The 22,889-nt window shown below is 43.6% G+C and overlaps 1 protein-coding gene and 1 long non-coding RNA gene across 2 annotated transcripts in view; one reads left to right on the top strand and one right to left on the bottom strand.

Annotated features, from left to right (window-relative positions):
- The first annotated feature begins 1,211 nt into the window (after nt 1-1,211).
- On the top strand, nt 1,212-2,801 carry tmem187 (transmembrane protein 187). The gene has a single exon (XM_082530575.1). It carries the CDS (start codon nt 1,528-1,530, stop codon nt 2,311-2,313), a length of 786 nt encoding a protein of 261 aa, XP_082386701.1. The 5' UTR covers nt 1,212-1,527; the 3' UTR covers nt 2,314-2,801.
- A 14,326-nt stretch (nt 2,802-17,127) lies between these two features.
- Nucleotides 17,128-22,889, bottom strand: part of LOC309705029 — a 33,103-nt gene continuing 27,341 nt past the window's right edge. Inside the window, exon 3 of the long non-coding RNA XR_014276438.1 lies at nt 17,128-17,817. This is a non-coding gene — a long non-coding RNA (uncharacterized lncRNA). The remainder of the gene's footprint in view (nt 17,818-22,889) is intronic.

Below are 22,889 nucleotides of genomic sequence, written 5' to 3'. Positions count from 1 at the left end.
CATAGTGAACCTGCATAACTCCTGCTGTTTGTGAGATACTCGCACCAGAAGCATCAGTGGGAATAAAAAGGAAATGGAAAAACATGTGTAATGTGAATTGAATTGGGTCGCGTCTAATTAATTTTATAGCTTTTCACAGTATGCATGTATTCCTTATGGTGGCACAGTGTGTGTCGGGGGTCTAGTGAGGATGAAGTCGCTGGAGCTAGTGATGAGCGATACCACTGATTTCCTTTCCAATCCGATACCAAGTAAAAATAAGGGTGGTATCGACGATAGTGATCCAATACCGATACTTTGTACAAAAACGTATTTTATTTATTTATTTATTGTATCTTTAATTGTATCTCAAATCATTGTGATTACAGGACATCAGATTACTTGTTCTTATCATTTAATAATGCAGAATTCATCATATAGAAATGAAAAAACTGAAGTTGTGCCTATCTGAACACGTTGCCTGCCTGCAGCACTAAAGGACTCCGTGAGAGACGTCTGTCTCGCCCTGGCAGCACCTGTCCCTGTCCTCCTCTTCAGTTCGCCTCAGCATACGCTCGTCTTATTCTGTGATATGATTTACTGTGAGGTGTTTGACGAGGTCAGCGGTGTTGCCACAACACTTCACTTTCTTGCCACATGTATCACAAACCGCGTCTCGGCTGTTTGTGGAGGTAAAACACGTCCACACATGACTCCGTTTACACTCAGCCAGTGTTGTGAGTGCGCACGCCAGAGGCTGCAACACATTTATGCAGCCGTGTTTCACACATGACTATGAAAGGTGGAAGAGGAAGTAGTTCCTTCCAATGCAGACAATCCGAATGTTATAGTTTCTTTCCGCTGTGTTCCTGTTAATGATAAACTACAAATTTACTAAAATATCGATATTTTAATGTGAGAATCGATTCTAGAACATAAATGACTGGTATCAGAGGAATCGATATTTCAGTATTGATCTGCACACCACTAGCTGGAGCACCAAATAACATTTGATGTTGAAAGCAGTGTGTGGCTCTCTCTCTCTCTCTGCTAATAGGAGTGAATGGAGATCGCCCAGCAGTCTCTGTCTGTCTCACGTTCTCGCAGTAATCATTAGAATAAGATATTTATCTGGTATTGATATATCTATATAATGTTTATTGACTCTTCACAGTCCACATCAAAAATAATAATGAGATATTGAGGATACTGTTTTCCTTCCAAAGCTGTCATTCAGTGCTGACGAGGCCAAATGACTCCGGATAATAAACAGTGAATCCTTGCGCCTGGCTCTACAAGAAGCAGGAACCTAACCCTTGTCTGGTCGTGGTCACGTGGCCTGGGTGTTTTGACCCACGCCTTGAGCAGTGTTTGCCAGATCTGCGCTTCTGACGCTCGTGACAGTGTTAAACGTCTGTTTCGAGGCTGCCGGCCTCATGCCCGGATCAAGGCAGCCAATCCAAGCCTTCAGTTTCTGTACCACGTGATTTTGAAACGCGGAAAAACACCTAAGACCTTTGGTTCCAGTCTCGGAGCGGAGGTCCGGAGATGATGAGGCGGGCCGTGGTGCACGTGTCCGTGGGCTTCCTGCTGTGTGTCGGCCTGGTGAACACCGGCCTGTTCGCGGACGTTGACGTGGACCTGAGTTCCGAACACTACGCGGAGAGGCGGGTCGACGGTCTGCCCGCGTTCTTGGCGATGCCCTGTAACTGCGTGGTCAATGTGGGTTACGTGTGCGTGGGGCTGTACTGGCTGCTGTGGCGCGGGGACGGCGCTGAGTCGGAGCGCGCCCGCTACCTGAGGCACGTGTTCGCCCTCATGGCCGTCTTTTACGGCCCCGTACAGTGGACGCGCCTGGCCATGCTGCGGCGCGCTCCAGCCGTTCTCGACCAGTGGCTGACTTTACCGATCTTCGCGTGGGTGCCGGTGTGGATCGACTTTATCGAGAGGCGGACCGAATGGCGCGCGTCGCACGCGGCGACGCTCGAGCTCGGCTCCGTTCTCAGCTACGGACTGGCGATCGCACACCGACGCGGCTTCGACACGGCGCTCGCAGGTCACGTGCTCTTTGCGGTGTACAAAGGGGTTGACGTGCAGCGGACGCACGGAGATGTGCGCACGCGCAGACACCTCGTGCTGGCTTTGCTGTCGTGTGCAGGCTTCGTGCTCCTGAAGCTGCTGGATCACCACCTGGCTCAGTACCGCCTGTTCCAGCGCTTCACCGGACACTTCTGGTCCAAAGTGTGCGACGTGCTGCAGTTCCACTACAGCTTCTGCTTCCTGACCAGGCTGACGAGCAGAGCGCAGGCCAAGACTGAGCCGCAGCAGCAGTGACAGCCACGCAGCATCCACGCAGCATCCTCCAGCTGGGAGTTCATTCTGTCTCATTCCACACAAGACCACATCTTCACCTCAGCATAACTAGATTCTGTTCAGCTTCAATACTTTAGTTCCACATAAATATTGATTCTCCCTGAGCTACAGGAGCAGCTGCAGCATTCGATGTGCCCCAGCCACGTGGCTCCAGCTCCAATCAGCTGTATCTAATAATAGAAAAATGAGCAGAACCATGCCAGTGGGAGGGCAGAACAAAGAAAACCGCTGCTCTCAGGAAAAGGACCACCAGGATAGCCCCCCAGACTTTTGTGGACTCTTGAGACCAAAGATGACCACTGCAGTGTAGCTGAAGTAAACATGTGACATTAAGCTTCACCACCCCTTAGGGCTGCTCTGCTGGAGGAGGGGTGAAGGATTGCTGCTTACTTACAATGTTCAGTGGTGCACATGTGCAATCTGAGTTAAAATAAAGAAAAGTACACATGTCTGTGTGTTGTTTAGTCTGACTGTGACTTACAGACCATTAGTACCTACTCAGATCGACTCGGCATGGTTCGGCTCAGTTTTCAGGGTTTCCCATTATGTCACAGTATGTGGCACCCCTCCTCACAGGGGCGGATCTACAGGGGCAGCATGTGCCACCCTAGTTTTGCATATGTCAGTGTTGTTCATTAAAATAAGATAGCACCCCCCACCACCACTTAAAATGGTTCAGCCCAGAGCCTTTTCACATCTTACACTGGGGATTGATTGCGTGAGTGTTATTCACCCTCCGGGGGCAGCTATTGGTGTAAATGTACCATGATTTGGCAGCACCTGTGATTTGGTTATTTAGGAAGAGGGGAAAGTTTTGGGACAGTGGCGAGAGAGCGATATCGACAGCGACTTTTGAGTTGTGAGAGATTTGTGACGTTTAGCATGTAGTTAGTGTGTAGTGTAGTCATGAGCTTTGTGTGTCAAAATGTTACACCCCTGAAAACAGGGGAAAAGAATCACGAGAGTGATTATGACTTGCGTCTCTCATGCAGTCGTTTATTGCAGTGAGGAGAACGCGCGAAAGCCCCCTAGTGGAGAATAGAGACACTACTAATCGATCCCAGAAAAGGCTTACTAGCCGATCACTGATGTATAGATTGTATTTCTCTTAAGTAACATGAAAGCCATTAATATAACATGAAAAATAATAAACTCTTAATCATTTTCTTACCATATTTACATTATTTTCGTCCTTATATCAACAGATATGAATTAGTATTAACTGAACAGTTTTATATGCAGTAGTCCTTATTAGAGATGGACCGATCCGATATTACGTATCGGTATCGGTCCGATACTGACCTAAATTACTGGATCGGATATCGGAGAAAAATAAAAAATGTAATCCATTCCATTAAATATCACGAAAGCACCTCACAAAACTTGCAACACGCCGTAACTCGCCTCAGAACGACGTTAGCACGTCGGAGCAGTATGCATCACGTGATAGAGCGGCTGTGGCATGCGGGACCTGTTGGTGGTCTGGATAGCATGTGGAGCTTCGCTAGCAACCTGGCATTTCATCTCCGACAAAGTTATCCCCGAGAGAAGTAAAGCAAGTGTGTAAGTCCATCTCTGAATGTTTGTAAAGCATTCCTGCCTTAAGCTTAACAAACGACTGCCTCTTCTTGCTGCTACTTCAATCATGAAACTGCTTAAATGATCAGCTGATCGGCTTTTCTGTCGCGAGTCCGTGTCTCTGGTTTGCTTTTGGCCCACTTTGCACCAGAAAGAGGAAACCAGCGGCTGAACAACAGCAGCACGTTTAAGCTTGATCAGCTGTTGTTAGAATTTATTTAATATTACTTTCTACTCGAGGATCTTTTTCTATGCAGCTGACGCTGGTAACTGTGCAGGGGCGGATCTAGCAAAGTTTAGCCAGGGGGGCCGATAGGGCATTAACAGGGAAAAGGGGGCACAAAGACATACTTTTCTTTCTTATTCTCATTTAAAATGTCGAGCTTTTAATAAATAATTATCTGACACCCAAAGTTTTAATTTGATGTAAAATGAATAGAAGTCAATTACTGTACATAGTGACTATTAAGTCTAATATATATACCCTAGTAAGCTATAGTACTTTTTCCTTTGGGAAGGTACCATCTGTGCAGTCTGCAATTTTGTTGAAGAAAGATGTTGAATCTATTTAATATTTCTTGAAAAATAATTGATTTCTGTGTATTTTTTTTCACACTGCATCAAATTAAGGTTGATTACGTCGATTAAGCATCATGAGGTGGAGCGTGAGGGGTGGTTCCCTATTTTTTATTTATTTATTTTTGTTGTTGCTGGGAGTTGGAACCCTATTAGTTAGGTTGCTTAATATTTATGCTAAGTACTCTTTAAAATACCAGAATAGGGAGGATGGTGTAGGTTTAAGTTTATTAGATTGATCAGTATTGCTGAACTATGAAATATTTTTTTTTGCATACAGGTATAACAGAATAGCTTTAGTGTAGTTGTTGTTTTAAACTTGAGTATGAACTTATACAAAATGCAGCAAGATATTTAAAAAACAGTTTTGTTGATTAAAAAACACTATATCGGATTCATATCGGTATCGGCAGATATCCAAATTTATGATATCGGTATCGGTATCGGACATAAAAAAGTGGTATCGTGCCATCTCTAGTCCTTATACCTGTCACAAAAACAATGAGGAAAGCCACCAAAGGCAGACGGCAGTGGAAACACTGGACTGATGCAGCAGCTTTACTCCTGTGCTGTTCTCCTCTGTCTTGTGGCCGACAAACTATTTTTTGCACTGGCACAAATAATTTGTGGGGCACCTTATTGTGACAACTAATTGTTCTCTAATTTTAGTGTTAGTAGTATTTTTAAATAGCTGTACAAAAAAATGCCAGATTTATTATTTTTAGGTAAATGGTTAAATATAACTTTATTTCTAACTTAATCTACAATTTATATTTGCATTTCAAGTTATGAAAATAATTCAATAAACATGTCTGTGGTTTTTACAGTAAAAATAGAACTTTCTCCTACTCGGTTTTTATATTTTTATGTGATTTCAGATCAATTGTGTTAGTACAGTATGTCAATGAAAACATTACTGTAAGTTCAGACGTGAGATTGTGCTGAAAAGAATGATGCCACAGAAGGCACGAGAAGAAAATTTAAAGGTGAAATACAAAGTAGTGAAAAGTGGCCAATGGTACCCTGGACCCCAGAGGCTTAACCTGAAAAGTCAGGTTTCTGTTGATGACAGCGCAGATTTAGAGGTAACTTTGGGTTCCCTCTTGTTCCTCTAGCACAAAGTGCAGTTAGCTGCAACATCTTTCTAAATTCTTCTTTTACTGTCATTTTCTTAAACTGACAGCCCATCAAATACCTGTGTCTACTGTCCATTTTTATAGTTGCATACTATCCTAATAACAGTTCCAAAGTTATTTCTACAGAGAATTTACTGTAAATTAGAAGCTCTATTGTGCCACATCAAACCTACAAAGGCAAAGTCATTCATTACTCTGTTAAAGACTCGTACTGGGAGACATGGTCAGTGCAGTTTAATGTCAGAGAGATATTCCTGAAACTGCTGGATAAACAGACACTCACTCAAGAACGAGTAGCACAGTTGAGGTCATAAAGGGCAGGAAGTTAAACATCACTATACCATCTGACATGCTGGGGAGGGGAACAGAAACAAGGGAATGTCTTCGATCATGCTGTTTAGGACAAGGCTTACAACTTGAAGCACAACAATGGCAACATTTAATGAAATCACTCTAAAATATAAGACATTGTAACAAAAAAGAAACATTGATGAAGCGTCCAAAAAGCCCCATGGTGAGTAAAATCCCAGAGAGAGCGCAGCTTTCACACCTGATCAGCGTGCTTGTATGAGCGAGGCTTGTTGTGTAAAGCACTTTGATTTCTCCTGGAGAGTAGAAAAGTGCTGCATAAGAGTCAGTCCATTTACCATTAAAAGATGTATGGATGTTCTGCTTTGTCATTTCATAGACTTGGTCACTGGTACTTTCTTATTATAAGGATGCTCCTGCTCTGCTCCCATTCTACCTGCTGGCTCTTTAAAACGTGTGGGAAGTTTTGTCTTTGGTTCCAAGATTTCTTCCTTCTGTCTGTCCCCAGAGTTGGAAAAAGAGCAGTGAGATTTGCAGGCCTGCCCTCGTGCAGCATCAAATAAAACTTAATGAGCTAGTCTTACAAAAAGAATTGTACAGATTTATTTAACAAAGCTTGTTTATTTCACAAATTAATAGTAAGACACAGAAACTCAGTATTGATATGGATTAAACCTGCGAGAGCGAGTTACTCACAGCATGCATTACAAAGCGAGCACCTCATTGTTGATGCTGCTTTGTTTGGTGACCCTGTGTTTGGTTGGTGAGTAGGTCTGTAGGCCTTTAGACTGCAGGGTGACTCAGGGGAGAACCACTGATAACGCGTGTTTGCATTAGGACTCCAGCTGCATTTGTTGTTCTGTTTTTACATTTTGTTATCTTTAAAAAGTAACCTCATTGGTTTTTGTGCTGTAATTAGTAATGTGAGTATTTGGTAACAGAAACAGAACTAATGCAAAGTGAAGCTTTTTATTGATGAGAATGCACCATGAGGTGTGTGTGTGTGTGTGTGTGTGTGTGTGTGTGTGTGTGTGTGTGTGTGTGTGTGTGTGTGTGTGTGTGTGTGTGCTGGTTTGGACACACACTGTGACTGTGAGCACTAATGGCTCTGCAAGGCTTAGTGCTGTGAACTGACAGAGCAGCAGTTTCCTGACTGCAGGGATTTACCCATGCTAGCAGGGCTTTAGGGGTCTCGTTCTCTCACCCTCTCTCTCACACACACACACACAAATATCTATATCCAGTTTGTATTTCCTGAGAAGGCGCCTTGATATTTTCTTGATGTGTCTCTTGCAGTCATGCTCCATTTTAGTTTTGACTGAAAGAAACAGGGGCTGCAAATTGATATGTTTCTTTTTTGGAGTTCCACAGGGTTCAGTGCTAGGACCAATTCTGTTTACATTATACATGCTTCCCTTAGGCAGCATCATTAGAAGACATAGCATACATTTTCACTGCTATGCAGATGACACCCAGCTCTATCTGTCCATGAAGCCAGATAACACACACCAATGAGTTAAACTGCAGGAATGTCTTAAAGACATAAAGACCTGGATGGCCGCTAACTTTCTGCTTCTTAATTCAGATCAAACTGAGGTTATTGTACTCGGCCCTGAAAAGCTTAGAAATATGGTATCTAAGCAGATTCTTACTCTGGATGGCATTACCTTGGCCTCCAGTAACACTGTGAGGAACCTTGGAGTCATTGTTGACCAGGACATGTCCTTCAACGCACATATTAAACAAATATGTAAGACTGCTTTGTTCCTGTCTTCCTGACAGGGACTAGAAAGAGAGAGCAGATTTCTCCTGTTTTGGCTTCCTGTTAAATCCAGAATTCAAAATCCTGCTACTCACATACAAGGTCTTAAATAATCAGATGCCCTCACCCGTTGGTGCATTGATGGTTCTCGGTGTCCAGGGCTGGATGTTCGGGTTTGTACTGGCTCACTCCCGGGGGCTGCTTGGCGGGGCCTGGGGCTTTCCTCAGCTCTTTTCTGCTTTTAAGATTAGGCTTCAAACTTTCCTTTTTGCTAAAGTATATAGTTAGGGCTGGACCAGGTGACCCTGAATCCTCCCTTAGTTATGCTGCAATAGACGTAGGCTGCCGAGGATTCCCATGATGCACTGGGTGTTTCTTCTTCACTCACTATGTATTAACAGACCTCTCTGCATTGAATCATATCTGTTATTAACCTCTGTCTCTCTTCCACAGCATGTCTTTATCCTGTCTTCCTTCTCTCACCCCAACCAATCACAGCAGATGGCCCCGCCCCTCCCTGAGCCTGGTTCTGCTGGAGGTTTCTTCCTGTTAAAAGGGAGTTTTTCCTTCCCACTGTCGCCAAAGTGCTGCTCATAGTCAAGTCAAGTCAAGTTTATTTATAGAGCACATTTAAAAACAACCAAGGCTGACCAAAGTGCTGTATACAGATAAAATACAATAGAACACAATTTCGTAATAACACCTCGCTGATAAAAATAAAATAAAAATATATAAAACAAATAAATTAAACCTTTCTAAAAGCCAATGAAAAGAGGTGAGTTTTAAGAGCGGTTTTAAAAGTTTCTAGGCTTTTGGAGAGTCTGACGTGAGGAGGTAAACTGTTCCACAGTCTGGGTGCAGCCACAGCAAACGCCCTCTCTCCCTTTGTCTTTAATTTATACCTGGGAACATCTAAAAGCATCAGGTCGGCTGACCTCAAAGATCTCCTGGGGCGATAAGTACTAAGGAGTTCTGACAGGTAAGAAGGTGCAGTGCCATTTAAAACCTTAAAAGCCAGCAATAAGATTTTAAAATCAATCCTAAAGGCAACTGGGAGCCAGTGGAGAGAGCAGAGAACCGGAGTGATGTGGTCTCTTTTTTTTGAACCGGTCAACAGGCGAGCGGCAGCGTTCTGCACCAGTTGAAGGCGATGTAGACAGGAACGATCTAGGCCAGCATAGAGGGAATTGCAGTAGTCTAGCCGTGAAGTAATAAAAGCATGGACCACTCTTTCTAGATCGTTCCTGCAAAGGTAAGACTTGACTTTGGCTAAAATCCGCAAATGATAAAAAGATCCCTTAACTACAGAGCTGATTTGTTTATCAAGTTTAAAAGCATTGTCAAAAATAACACCAAGACTCTTAATGGAAGAAGTGCAATCGGAGGTTAGGGGTCCCAAAAAGTCAAGAGAGAAGTTGGGATCTTTAGGAAGCCCAAACACAATGACTTCAGTTTTGCTTTCATTAAGGTGTAAGAAGTTAAGAGTCATCCAAGTCTTAATGTCAGACAAGCAGGAGAGTAGCGGCTGCAAAGAAACATTGCAGTTCAACCTCAGAGGGAGGTAGATCTGAATATCATCGGCAAAGATGTGGAAGGACACATTATGTTTACGGAGCACATCGCCCAGAGGGAGCAAGTACAGAATAAACAACAGGGGGCCTAGTATGGACCCCTGAGGTACACCACAGGTTAAAGGAGCTCTGGGAGATGACAGTTCACCAAGGTGAACAGAAAAACTCCTATTATTCAAATAGGACTGGAAAAACTTTAAGACAGTGCCCTTTAAACCGACACAATGTTGAAGGCGGGATAGCAGTATGTTGTGATCAACAGTGTCGAAGGCTGCTGTCAGGTCCAGGGTTACTAAGACAGCAGCACAACCAGAGTCAACAGTTAAAAGCAAATCATTAAAAACTCTCAGAAGGGCGGTTTCTGTGCTATGCCGAGCTCTAAAACCAGACTGGAACTTCTCATAGAGATTGTTATTGTCAAGAAATAGCTGGAGCTGCGTGAGGGCGGCTCGTTCCAGTACTTTAGACAGAAAAGGGAGGTTGGAAATGGGCCTATAGTTAGAGAGTAGGGATGGATCTAGATTAGGCTTTTTAAGGAGAGGTTGAACAACAGCGTGCTTGAAGGGTGTTGGAAAGCAACCAGAACTGAGGCAGGCATTGATCAGGACCAGAAGGAAAGGTCCGACTGAGTCCAGAACCTGCTTCAGAAGCCGAGAGGGGATAGCATCGGTGGAACAGTTGGTAGTCTTAACCTTGCAGACTATTTCATGCAGCTGAGAGAGAGAGATTGGTTCGAACTGATTAAAGGCAGAATGGCACAAAGACAAAACACAGGGATTGGAAGGTGAAGATGGAATGACAGACTGCAGGGAGGAAATCTTGTTTACAAAGAACTTTAGAAAGTCATTACAGAGGGTGGCAGAAGGTGTGAGGCTGGTGGATATGCAAGGATTAACAATGGAATTTAAAACACGAAACAGAGTCTGAGGTTTATGGACACTACTGCTAACCAGGTTTGATATGTAGGAGGACTTGGCCTCTTTAACGGCTTTCTGATAGGTTGAAAGAGAGTCTCTGAGGATATTAAAAGAAATGTGCAGCTTGTCCTTTTTCCATTTTCTCTCAGCACACCTACAGGTGCGCCTGAGAGCACGAACAGAGTCTGTAATCCAGGGTTCAGCGTGAGCTTTGGGACGGAGTGTTTTTAGGGGAGCGATGAGGTCCAAAATAGAAGTACATGTTGAGTTGAAAAGAGCAGTTAAATCTTCTGCACACAAGGAATCAATCCAGTCCACCGTGGAGAGCTCAGAGTTGCTAAAAGCAGCAGAAAACTGAGATGGTACATGGGTATTGATGATCCGGTGACGGCGTGAAGGAGGTTTAACTGCAGCATCAGAACAATGTGCAGTGGCAGAAAATAGAACAGGAAAATGATCGGAGATACACGCACTCTCACAAATTTCAGAGATGTGGATACCCAAGCCGTGAGACATGACAAGGTCCAAAGTGTGACCCTTCTCATGTGTGGAGCCAGACACACACTGAGTAAGGTTGAAGGAATCCAACAGTGAAACAAAGTCTCTAACCAGGGGTTTAGATGGACAGCACACATGAATATTCAGGTCACCAACAATAAGAAAATGATCAAAATCTACTGAAAGCCCTGAAAGGAATTCCCCAAACTCACTGATAAAGTCCTTGTTAAATTTGGGAGGACGATATACCACTGCAATCAGTAACGGAGTGGATGAGTTTAGTTTAAAAAGCTGTAGTTCAAAGCTGGAAAAAGAGGAAAAAGAAATCTGATGGCAGTCATAAACAGATTTAAAAACACAGGCGAGGCCTCCGCCTTTGCCAGAGGACCTGGGAGTGTTTAAAAAACAACAGCCTGGAGGAAGAAGCTCAGAGAAAGCCACAGTCTCACCAGCGCGTAACCAGGTCTCCGTCAGGAACATAAAATCCAAGTCGTAAGAAGAGAAAAAATCCTTGAGCAGAAACGTCTTATTGGAGAGGGATCGAGTGTTGATCAAAGCCATAGATAAGGTGAGATCAGTAGCTGTCATCGGGGTTGATATGCGGGTGAGTGGGCGTAGGTTAGAGTTTGTAGCACCAAATCTGCGGATCCGTGGCTGTAGGAGAGCCGATGACCGAGGACCCGGAACGGAAACAGCGAGCGACGGACCCGGAGAGTCACGCAGGAAGGGAGCAAACACCAGGCGTGGGCCGGAGATGGCAGAGAGTCGCCTACCAGAGGAGAACGCCGCCGCCGGCATGGCGAGGAGTGAGCCAGATGACCGAGGGAGGCGCGGGCCAAGAAGCGGGCCTACCGGTAAAGCCGGAGCAACAGCAGGGGGGGCCATATGATTGTTGGGTTTTTCTCAGTATGTATTATTGTAGGGTTTACTGTACAATATAAAGCACCTTGAAGCGACTGTTGTTGTGATTTGGCGCTGTGTAAATAAAGTTGAATGAAACTGAAAACTTTTTTATATATGAGGCTGTTTGTATTCCTTGCTTTTTTATACTTTCCCAGAAGTTCTCTAGTTTATTGTTTGAGTTTTGTATGTTGTTTCCTATTGCAGTTGCATTTTTAGTCTGTTCCCTCAGCACTCCCTATTTAATGCTTTTGTCTCATTTCCCTGTTTAGGTCATGCTGTATCTTAAAAGCCTCTGTTTGGATGTGTTCCTTGTTGTGTTGCGCTGTGTGTTCCAAGTGTTTTTCCCGATATTCCCAGCCATGGAGGGCCCACAAGCCTATATATTCTAAGGGGGAGTGGTCAGTGATGATTGGAGCAGACTTCAATGGACTGGTGAAGAGAGCAGAGATGAAGAGGCATTGTATCAAGGACAAGAAATGCAAAAGGACAGATGGAGTGAGTGGAATTGCATCTGCGATCTGGGAGAGGCAGTTCAGAACACAAGTCATGATCAGTAAGCAGCAGTATGGCTTCATGCTGAGAAAGAACACTACAGATAGTAGAACAATATGAAGAACCATACGTATGAACCCCTTTACTCTACACAGGCCTCTGGGCTTCAGTGTCAGACGTTGCATCACTTGTAAAAGGCCTCATCGATTCATGCTCCTCGTTAAAGTCTCGTACTTACCTCAGTTTCTTTGTGCTTTTAGTCACCTCGTCCTACCATCACCACTCACCTGCAGCTCAAGATCCTCTGAATGCTGGTGTCCACAGCAGGGCTCTGGTTTTGTTGCTGATTCTTCACCTCTCAGGTTCACACCATTCACCATTTCCACCTGCATGTCCTCCTGACACCGTCTCTTGTGGATCTCTGGAAAAACAAGGATGGAATCTTCTCACTTGCTCAGCACTCTAGGAGCTCACCTGGCTATTCACCTGCCCCAGAGCCTTTTACGCTTCACCTGCCAAGTAAGACTCCAATATCACCTCTCCAGTCTAGCTCCCCCTGCATCATCTCTAACCACACTCTCCCTCTGTTCACAGCTTACCACGCTCACTCCCTCGCCCTGTGTTTGAGTGAATAAAACTAGTTGAAGGTCCGTAGAAGCAAGACAGAATACATGAGAGGGAGACAGATGTACCAGCAAAGAGCACAGGTAGTGAATAATTTGAATACGTTTAAAAGCCTGAGATAATCCAAAGCAACAGACAGTGCACAAGAGACGTGAATAAGGGAACGTAGGCAGGGTGGAGTGGGTGGAGATGGCTAAAGGATAGCAGCAAGAAGGAAAGGGAAGGTAAGAGGCGGGAGTGAGCATGATGGATAGGATTAGAAATGAGTCCATCAGAGGGACAGCTCAGGTTGAGATATTTCGAGGCAAAGTTAGAATGGCGAGGCTGAGATAGTTTGGACGTGTGAAGAGGGGGGAGAGGGGGTACATCAGACAAAGGATGATGAAGATGGAGCTGCTAGGCAGGAAGAAAATCTCAGATAAGACTCATGGATGTAATGAAGGAGGACAGTCAGAGGGCTGGTGTGACAGAGGATGCTGGGATAGGGTGAGATGGTGGCAGATGACCTGTTCGTGACACCTAAAGGATTTACGGCAGTAGGACAGCAGCTGAAATACAAGTAAGCAAACTGTTTCCTTCATTACACTGTCTTATTAAAAGTTATATGAGGTTCTTAGAGTCAGTTAAAAAACAGCTGCAATTATCAACAGAATGTGAAGAAATATGAGAAATCCTATAAAGACTTGTGTTTTGACTGAGAGCAGACTGGGAGTATGTGGTGAGTCTGACAGAAAGCTGAGCAGACACACAAATGGCCTCTTTCTTCACTTTTAAAGCATATTGAGATACATTAACAACACAAAGCTGGGCACTGTGTGACATGGCTAACTGTAAAAAAGTGGACGATTCAAAATATTAATTCAAAATGAAGGTGGTATATTAGCACAAACGCTGGTTAAAGGCAGTGGCGTACATTCAGTCAGTCGAGTGATTTGTCATAGAGGCTAATCTGGAAGCGCTGCTACAGGCGTCCCTGCTCACCTTTGTCTGTGTGAGTAAACAGGAGTGCCCGTCTCCATCATCAAGGCTTTCTTTGTTAATGTGCTAAACAAATAAAGTTTTTACACTGCACTGTCACTCCTCTACATCACACATGTTGGCCAAGGCTAATACGTAAACTTTGGCTACAGTGAAGCTTGTTTCTTTGCTAATGCTAGTCCTGTTTGCACACAAAGCACAGATAATAACTGATCTCAGAGCTGTGAAAGTAGAGCCAGTGCCAGCTTGTCATGCACTGCACAGTAGTCTCCCATCAGCCCCTGTCAGAGACCAGAGGATTACAAACCAAAGTCAGCTTGAGAAGCTTCACAGACGCAGCTTTACTTCTAAGCACTGCTTGCAGCCACAAGATGGCAGTAAAGTAAAAGATGGATGCAAATTGGTGTGTAGCTTTGAGGTGAAAGGAAAGAGACTTTCACTGTTGTATGTTTAAAATGAGAGCTGAGTAGCTTTAGTTTGAGAGGGCCATCTGCTGCTCAGGAGGTTGGCAGTTCAATCCTTGGCTGCATCAGTTGGCCTGCCAAAGTATCCTTGGGCAAGTGTAGAGGTGGGAAGTGATGAAGTACAAATACTTTGTTACTGTACAGTCAAATTTTCAGGTATCTGTACTTTTCTTAAGTGTACAGATACATTTACTCCCCACATTTTAACACAAATATCTATCATTTCTACTCCAAACATGCTCGTTACCTTTGCTTTGACACATTCGAGAGGAGTCATTATTCCAAGTCACATCAATCTAAGCCTAAAAGGTAACATGTGAAAGGCAGTCCTAAAAGTGCATCAATCACCAGGTGTTATTGCATACAAAGTGATGAAAGAGGCAAAAACATGTCATTTATGCAGCACCACCAGTGCCTTTTTGGCACAACACCAGTACGAATGTAGATGTCCATAAGCTGTCACAGCACTGCAGCTTGCCCCACAGAGGAGGAGCATAAAGGGAGTAAGGGAGTCACAGTTTATATTACCATTTACTAATATAGTCTCATCACATTAATAAAACACATATTTGTCATTGTGTTGCTATGTTGCCTGATGTGCTAATCTGATGCTGATCATTACACTAATGGAGACAGGAGGAATGTTTACAGAGAGGACCACATATTTAAGGGCAGGGTGGAGTCACCTGGTTCCCAACAGACTATTTGAATAATGCGAAGCAGCAAAGGGTGGAGCAGAGTTTTGAAGTGCTTCAGTGTGTCTGTGACAATAGGAATAGATGTGTAAGTGAGCATGTTTGCTTAAACCTGAAAAGTGGCACACCCCTGTCCCTGATGAGCTGTAGCTGCACACGCCCATCACTGTGTGTGTGTGTGTGTGTGTGTGTGTGTGTGTGTGTGTCAGAGACAGCAGACAGCAGAAAGTGTCACAAAGTTTCTCTGTCTGTGTCCCATTCTGGAATTCAGATGGGTGTGGTTTCATCTCTCTGAGTATCGGGACAGGGTGAGGTCCCACTTTTTGCACTTTTATTTCATTTTTGATGCATTTGTAACCCCTGATATGATTTAATAAAAAGTTTACTTAACTGGTGTATGTATATATATATATATATATATATATATATATATAGGGAGTACAGAGTTGGGAGTTTGCCTCGGAAGGTTGCTGGTTCGAGCCCCAGCTTGGACAGTCTTGGTCGTTGTGTCCTTGTCCTTGTGTCGTTGGGTCCTTGTCCTTGTCCACTTCACCCATTCTTATTCTTATAACAGTTGATGGGTACATGCTACTTCGGTAGTGCTGTCACGGTCTGTGGATGCAGACTGTGTGGAGGTGAGATGGAATCTAATAAGGCTGGTAGAAAAAAATACAAAACAAAGTGCAAAGGCAAAACTAAACAAAACCCTAAAGTGGATAAACTAAAATTAAACACAGAAACACCCTGAATGTGAATCCTGGACCTGAGACACGGACTCCTGGAACATTAGTCATGGGAAACACACAACCTGACATTGAGAGACAGAGGACTTAAATAGACAGAAGGGAAACAAGGGAAGTGAAAACACATGGGGAACACAGCTGACACCGTGTTGGTCAAGTTACTTGAAAAAAATAATCAGTAACTAATTACCGATTACTCCCCCCAAAAAGTAATCCCATTACTTTACTGATTACTTATTTTCAAAAGTAATTAATTACTTAGTTACTTCGTTACTTTTTAAAAACATGATTTACAACCTGAGTAGGTGATAAAGCGATAGATCTTTCAGCCCAATTCTACTTTTTCTACATAATCCATCATACAAAATGTAATCAAATGGAAAAGTCTCTTTTTAAAACTTTTATAGTTTTATTAGTTTTAATCTTTTAACTTTATGCATCAAGCAAAAATTTAATTATATGCAACATTCTCTGATTGGAAGAAGTTTGTTTAACATTTAAACCTATTTTCTGCACATTCCAGCACATAAAATAAAATATTTTGTGTGTTTACACTCAGTCTTTCAAATAGATGCAAGTAAAACACAGCAGAAAATAAATAAAGTCAAAGACTCAGCGGTCCTGTTGCTCTATTTTCACCTGTAAAGCAGGAGTGGGGCAGGCGGAGGTTTACCCTGGTGCAGGTGTGCACTCAGTGGAAGAATCCGCGAGTTTCTCTGTGAGTTTCCCATTACGTCGTAGCTACTCGGTGCTTGTTGGAAGTTTAGGGTTTTTTCGCTGTAAAAAGAAGTTTTCTTCCCACGCACAGCGGACACTAATGTTTTTGTCACTTTTTATGGAATCAAACTCAAAGTAAGGTCAGTACTTCCACGCTTTAAACGCTGCACGCTCATACTCTCTCTGCACTCGATATATGATCCATTGTTGATCTGCACACAGCTGTTGTCACTAACGGCGCACTCGCTTACGTCACTGTCATGAGACATTCTCGCAAAAAAAATCACGGTTTTAGTAACGCAGTAACGCAGCGTTCCTACGGGAAAGTAACGGTAATCTAATTACCATTTTTGTAATAGTAATCCTTTACTTTACTCGTTACCTGAAAAAAGTAATCAGATTACAGTAACGCGTTACTGCCCATCTCTGGCTGACACAAATCAACACAACACCACAGGGAAGCAAAACTAAACACACTGAACATGGAACACGAGACTGTCAAAATAAAACAGGAAACGCAGTGAGACGTAGACTGTGACAACACGAGGTTAACAGAGGGGTCGAGGGGACACGGGAGACAAAGACACGACTAAGACACACAAAGAACGAGGGAGACTTAAGCACGACAGACACGACCGACTCACACACTGAAGACATGGCATAGACAACAACAAGCTAAACCGACAAGAACTAAACAGGGAAACCAAACTTAAACACAGAGCTAACTGAATCCTAAGATATATAATTATATAAATTAGAACATAATACAAAAAAGGCACAAAACTCTAAATATTGGCTCAAAATGACCCAGAACCATGACAAGTGCACCCTTCAGTATAGAAAACACAATGACCATAAAAGGTCCTTCTCCTAGATCTGTGACAACAGGGCTCAGATTAAAAAGCTCCCAAAGCAGGTGTTACATGAAGGCAAACACGGTGATTGTTTTCAAATGTTCTGCTTTATCATTATTATGTGAAACCAAACCTTGACAGTGGTGGAAATATTGACATGAGTACAGAGAAAACATTTGCCTTTTACTGTAATGTGCTGACTACTACCAATTTACCAACATTACCAGAATTTATCACCATTTCTCTACTGTGCTGTGTTCTCGATCCGTCTGTGTTTTCCACACCTGAGTTGTGACGTACTTCTGAAGTAACACCCACACCCTCAGTTTACAGGTTCCTGACTGAAAAAGCCTCCTGGTTATCCGTGCAGGGTGGAAGCTGAAGTAGCCAGGTGCCTGGACCCTAGACCCCAGGGTGCTCCCAGAAGACACAGGTTCACCGCCATCCGCTGGTTTATTCAGTGGAATTGTTTTAGGAATGAATTCATTCATTTGCACTACTACGAGTGGTGAGTCCAACTTTATTACCCATGTCGTTGTCCACGGGAAGACAGCAGGACTCATGAGACGCAGGGTTGGGCCCCAAGGACAACTTCACCTGTGCTGCTGGCTCCATCATGATCGCCATCTACCTCTGAGCAGCAAAGCACTGATGTCATAATGAAAAAAGCAAATAAACAATAAAATATACAACAAATAATTTATAAAGCAGCCTTTAAAAACTATCAAAATGATAAAACCACAGTCTACACTTCTTAAAAAGAACACCTCACCACTGCATGGCACCACACCTGGCTTCACCCACGCATTTGAAACTCTGTTGGTGTCATACCTGTCATTCCAGCAGAGCACCACCCTTCCTGAATGTGACAGCCATACACACCTGAAAGTGTCACACCTCTCTGGGGAATGTGGACTGTGGGCCTGACAAAGGCATGGATGTTTTTCCTCCTCATACCTGCAGTGCAGTGTGACTGCAATATAAACTGTTTTATCATTCAGCGGGTCAGGTTTCTGCTTTCTTCTCAAATCTCACTTGACTTAACCATGCATGCTTTGTCATCTTGGTTTGTCATGCTCATTTAATAAGGCCTGGCCCTCCTCTGTCTGTTACAGCAGTGTTGAAGAGCATTCAGTTCTATGTAGCAGCATAGTTGGGCTCATGACTTAAACTGGTCACAGAAATGCAGGTGTATTTATTCCTGTACATGGACACATCCTCTTTTTCCTCGCTATAGTCAGCAGAACTGAACCAAATGTCTTTATATATGCAAGACGTATGTATTAGAATCCTGTGAGTCAGGTTGTGCTGTGTGAGGCAGCAGGGTAGGACCCGCAATACAAACAGATGCAGGGCTGAACTCACTGCAGCTTTGTTGCTAAACTTCCAGAATAATATAGAACTAAAGCTGCAGACAATATATGCACACAGGAAATCAGGGCAGAGAGGAAACGCCAGGGGAACACGGCTGGACATAATCTAACTGATGAGACAGCAGAAGCAAAACAGCATGATGCACAGAGGACAAATGGCTATCAGAATAAAACAGGAAGTACGAGAAACACACACTGAGACTCAGACACACGACTTTACGTGGGAAGACAATAGCACATTTGGCAGACCGAGCCAAGAGACCGAGAGCAGTAAGAGAAAGTGAGGGACAGGAAGAGAACGACAGAGGCAGACACGAAAAGGAAGCAAAACAAACATGAGACAGAGAGGGAATAAACAGAGCAAACAAATGAACCATTAACAGGACACTAGACACAGGAGGACAGCGAGCACTGAGGGAAGATATATGTCTGTGTATAACAGAAAAAGACTATGACAAACCATCCAAACACCAACCAGCTGTAGAATTCATAATAAAAACTGCACTACAGCGGTCCCTCGCCACAGTTATGTTCTCAAAGTAACCTGCGATAGCTGAAACCTGCACAGTAGACAACGTTTTGTTTTTTTTTTTACAACTATTATAGATGTTTTAGGCTGTAAAACCCCTCACTACACACTTTATACACTTTTCTCAGACAGGCGTGAACATTTTCACACTTTTCTCTCTTGTTTAAACTCTTAAAGTTCAAACCGTTGTAGAAAAATAAGTCCAGTATTATAGAATGAAAGCAAAGGCATGAGCTGTTGCCTTTGACGGTGCAAAACTTTTGGTCAACATTGTTGTTTGTTGGGGAGGAAACATACAAACATACGGTGCAGCACTTCAGAGTCACACTGCTGGAGATCGAAGCTTGAATGAAGACTGGCGACGGAAACGGAGACCCTCAGGCGGCTGGTATATTTACTTTGTGCTTTCAGTGTTTATATACCATTTGCATTACTTTTAATGAGACTTTTGATGAGACTCCATATATTAAAAAGCTTCAGTTTTTACTTCTGCTCTCTCAATAAATGGTAAAGAGTCCCAAACTAGCTTCTCGTCCTCAGCAGACTTGGACGAGAGCTGCTCTCTCGCAGCCGGCCTGAGATGAGGAACCGTACAAACATCTGTCACCTGGCTGAGGTGGCGACAGAAAAGCAGGATGGATGGAGGACACTGTGTGGACTGCTCTGTAGAATATGAGAGAAGCAGCTGTTTTATTCTCTCCTTCCTCACAAAGGTCAAAGGTCAGATAATCAGGTGATTCAGTAGTCAGAAACCTGATGTAGCTGAAAACCTGCTGGCATGGGGGTGTGGTCTCTTTCCTCACCTAGCCTTTAATAATAATAATAATGGATTGGATTTATATAGCGCTTTTCAAGGCACCCAAAGCGCTTTACAATGCCACTATTCATTCACTCTCACATTCACACACTGGTGGAGGCAGCTACAGTTGTAGCCACAGCTGCCCTGGGGCAGACTGACAGAAGCGAGGCTGCCATATCGCGCCATCGGCCTCTGGCCAACACCGGTAGGCAAGTAGGGTAAAGTGTCTTGCCCAAGGACACAACGACCAGGACAGAGAGCCCAGGGATCGAACCAGCGACCTTCCGGTTACAGATGCGATTCCCAACCCCCTGAGCCACGGGGGCGACCGTGGCTCAGGGGGCGACCCCCGTTTAGCAGCTAAGCAAATACATGCGGCTAAGCTGACCCTGAAGCTTAGTGTTTCCCCGGTGCTCAGTCACACGTCTCTCCTGACTCATGCCTGTGCATATGATCAGAATGCCGTTGTCCCAGTCCAGCAGCTTAGACAGACATTCCAGTCGTGGGATACTACAGCATTACGCCCTGCTGGGATCCTGCAACTCTTTGGATACTTTAGCAAAAGCTACGGGTCATTTTCAAGGACGTACGGTGAACATAATCAAACCACGACAGAAATAAAGGACGAGACCTCTGAAATAAGATGTGTAATGCTGCACAGATGCTCGTTAACAAAACACACCTGATAACAACACAATGCATCACGTGTCAGTGCTTTTACAAGCAAACTATGAAAATTGCAACTTCAGAACTGTTACTCTATCATTTATCTTTCAAACATCTCTGAAGAGAACATTTACATTTTTACTTCACTTCCCAAGGCTGGGGAGACCTGCTGCTGTGTGCCATGACATCAGCACGAGACCAGAATAACTAACTGAGAAACATGGAGCCCGGGAGAAAGATCAGGGAGACAGAAACAACCATACATGATGGACCACGCAGACTGGAATGAACAAGACCTCACAACCAGGAATGATGAAACCAGGAAGAACAAGCAAACTAAACAATACTAAGAAACGTAGAAACATTCGGATGAATCGTTGATTGACTCTTGGAGTCATCTTGTTAGTCCGGACTTCGCTGAAGAGGTCCACCACTGTCCCAACTTTTCTTCTTGTGTGGATAACGGCTCTCCTGTGGTTTCCTGGATTCTTAAAGCTTTACAAAGGGCTTTGTAATTCTTTCTACCCTTACAGATGTCAGTCACTTTATTCTAGACTTTTCTTCAGATAGTGGCATGATGTGCTGCTTTTAGAAATCTTTTAGCCTTTTAGGTCTATTTAGGTGATTTCATGATTCATCTGGCAGGAATCTGGCCTGGGTGTGACTGAATTTAGCTTTCCAAAAAAATGTGGTTAATCTCACACAATTCATGATTTAACAAATGGGGGAATTCTTTGTTCCACACAGGACAGGAGGTTTGTGTGGGACAAGCTTCTGTCCCTTAATGAATGACATCATTAATTTGGGTTGTCTTTGTGCAACGATGATCCCAAACATGTAAGTTTGACAGATATGCAAAAAGGCATGCTGAAGGTCACATTCTGATAAAGAAAAAAGATCAAATGAACTGGACAGACTGGCCTAACAGCTGAAGGCTCTGCCTTGTCTAGGAACCACAAATAAACCAGCAGTCTGAGAGAGAAGGGCTCTGTTTTAGATAATATGGTACTATGAGGTCTTTGAGATATGACAGGAGCAGGACTGTGGTCTTGGACATACTAATTCTCATTCCTGCTGCTTCACACTCAGCCCTGAACTGGAGGATGGTGGTGAAAATGGAAACTTTCCATCTAGGAAATCTGTCATAAGTCATGAAAAGTGACACTGTAAGGGTTTTTTTTTTTTACAAAGAAACTTTAACAAAACACACTGAACATTTCAAGAACAATAAAATCAAACTGAAATGAAAGTGAAAAAAGAAACAAAAAGAAACCAAATAAACTCAGCAAAAATTAATGAAAAATTTAATTACTGAAGGGAAGACTGAAGATAATAATAATAATAATGGATACTTTATTGATCCCCATGGGGAAATTACTTGTTTTTCTCTGCATTTGACCCATTCACTCAGTGAAGCAGTGGGCAGCCCACTAAGCAGGTGCCTGGGGAGCAGTGTGTAGGGACGGTACCTTGCTCAGGGGTACCTCAGGGTAGCCGTTAAGTGGATTCGAACCGCCGACCTTCCGATCATGGGGCGACCACTTTACCTACTGAGCTATCCCTGCCCCAAGATACTGTGAGTTCAACTCATACTCCCAAAGTTATGAATATGGCTCTTATTTTACATTAATCAGTGCAACTCTTAATCTGTGTCTCGGAGTCAACAGGCATATGTCCTTCAATGTGCGTAAGGCAAATATGTTTGTGCGATGTCTCTAATAAGGAATATCCTCTCACAGCGAGCTCAGAAAACTAGTTCATTTACTTCGAGGCTGCACTGCTGTCATTTGTTACTCTCAAGATGTCCTAAACACTCCTCTTATCCACTGCATGTCCTTGTCCTGTTGTCCTCCCTTCATGCCCAACTGCAGCAGATGGCCCCGCCCCTCCCTGAGCCTGGTTCTGCCGGAGGTTTCTTCCAGTTAAAAGGGAGTTTTTCCTTCCCACTGTCACCAAAGTGCTTGCTCTTGTTGGTGCTTTCTCTATATTGTAGGGTTTACCTTACAATGAGGCACCTTGAGGTGGATATTGGTGTGATTTAGCTCTACATAAATAAAACTGAATTGAATCTTTGAGAATTTGAGCCTCCTTCAGTCAAAGCATCCTTTAAACTGAGGCTCATTTTATGGAAGAACAAGAACTCACATGATGGCAAATCTGGCAAAGTCACAGTATAACAAAGTCACAGTATAACTCATTTTCAGTCTCACACTGGGGGTTAAATTCACACACAGGAAAAAGGTCAAAATACATTTGCTTCTAGTCAAATTGCTGACCCGACTCGCCATCTTCTACTTGGAACCCTCTACGACTGAAACCTGAAAACTGCTGGTCTTTATCTGAAGACTCTGAG

This window comes from Aulonocara stuartgranti (assembly GCF_965226115.1).
Source record: "Aulonocara stuartgranti genome assembly, chromosome: 4".
In the NCBI taxonomy this organism is placed as follows: domain Eukaryota; kingdom Metazoa; phylum Chordata; class Actinopteri; order Cichliformes; family Cichlidae; genus Aulonocara; species Aulonocara stuartgranti.
This window is presented reverse-complemented; position numbering and strand designations above follow the sequence as displayed.

Excerpts from the sequence above, each read along its gene's own strand:
- tmem187 (XM_082530575.1), top strand. The coding sequence starts at position 1,528 with ATGATGAGGCGGGCCGTGGTGCACGTGTCCGTGGGCTTCCTGCTGTGT.